Here is a 1,341-nt window from a genome sequence, read left to right on the forward strand (position 1 = left end):
TCTCTCTCTCTCTCATATACACACAAACACACACACAAACACACACACACACACACACATACTCACTCACACATACACATTATTTTCAAACGCACACACATTAATCTCTAATAAAATCACAGCATGAGACGTTTCAAGTCCGACCTCAAAGTATATCAAGATACTGGGAACCCGCGAAGTCCTTCTGCTTTGGTTCCAGCGGGTTCTCCATTTCAGACTTTGACACAATATCCGTGTGGAGGTTTGAAATTATTCCGTGTGGTCCCTACTGAGAGATGTTATCTACAAGACTGACTTTACTGATTGCTGTATTTACGAATCTGGTTATTTACAGCCATGCTAGCCCATCAACGGTGAGTCTTTTATCACGATTTCATGCTTGAATAGTTCGAGGTCCTTTAACTACTATACTTATGCAATAGCTTAACACTACACAGAATAAGAATGCAGGCTACAATTCTCAATGTTTATGACGATGATAATGATGATGATGATGATAATGATGATGATGATGATGATGATGATGATGATGATGATGATGATGATGATGATGATGATGATGATGATGATGTAATCTTAAGACCCTCTTTGTAAGGCTTAGTCCCTGCTATTATACAGTGCCGGTTTACCGGGCGAGACGTTGAACCTGTATTAAATTTGAAAAATCTACAAGTCTCAACCCTTTTTTTTATTCCCTGCTATTTACAATAATGATGATGATGATGATGATGATGATGATGATGATGATGATGATGATGATGATGATGATGATGATGATGATGATGATGATGATGATGATTTTCCCGATCTTATTTTTCTCTTCTTTGGAAAGGAAAGAGGTCGTGAAACTAAACATATCCGTGCTTCAGAGTATAAATGATTTCAGGTCCAAATACTGTTTTTAAAATTAGGGAGTAATCAATTTAGAAAATTGACGACTGCGAAGAACGGAACCAAATTTTTGGAAAAGTCTTCTGAAAGGAAATGGACAATATCCAGCGTATCTAAACATTGATTTAAGAAATAATATTTCCTTTTGTTTTCTTGGGTTGTCTGAAGGTTAGGAATGTTATATAGAAGATGGTCTATTGTTGAAAAAAAAAAAGAATCTAAGTGCAATGGTTACCTTTCATAGCTCTTGTCATCCCAGTATGCCAAAAGCCTTTTGCATGTATATAGAATTTGCTGCCCAATTATTAACATCTGAAAATGTTGAGAAGGTACTGAACAAGTTCCCGACGAAAGATAGGAGTTCAGTTGCTGCACGAAGACGTATATTTAATGTGATGTGTTGATATGCATATATATTATGTATATACAAAACATTATATATTTTTATAT

The 1,341-nt window shown here is 35.5% G+C and overlaps 1 protein-coding gene across 1 annotated transcript in view; it reads left to right on the top strand.

Moving 5' to 3' along the window:
* Window positions 1-123: 123 nt before the first annotated feature.
* The window catches only part of LOC101859247, a 4,176-nt gene continuing 2,958 nt past the window's right edge, over window positions 124-1,341 (top strand). Inside the window, exon 1 of the mRNA XM_005099793.3 lies at window positions 124-241. Coding sequence (XP_005099850.1) covers window positions 124-241 — 118 coding nt within the window. The remainder of the gene's footprint in view (window positions 242-1,341) is intronic.

The sequence above is a fragment of the Aplysia californica genome, unplaced genomic scaffold (assembly GCF_000002075.1).
Source record: "Aplysia californica isolate F4 #8 unplaced genomic scaffold, AplCal3.0 scaffold00225, whole genome shotgun sequence".
Taxonomy (NCBI): Eukaryota; Metazoa; Mollusca; class Gastropoda; order Aplysiida; family Aplysiidae; genus Aplysia; species Aplysia californica.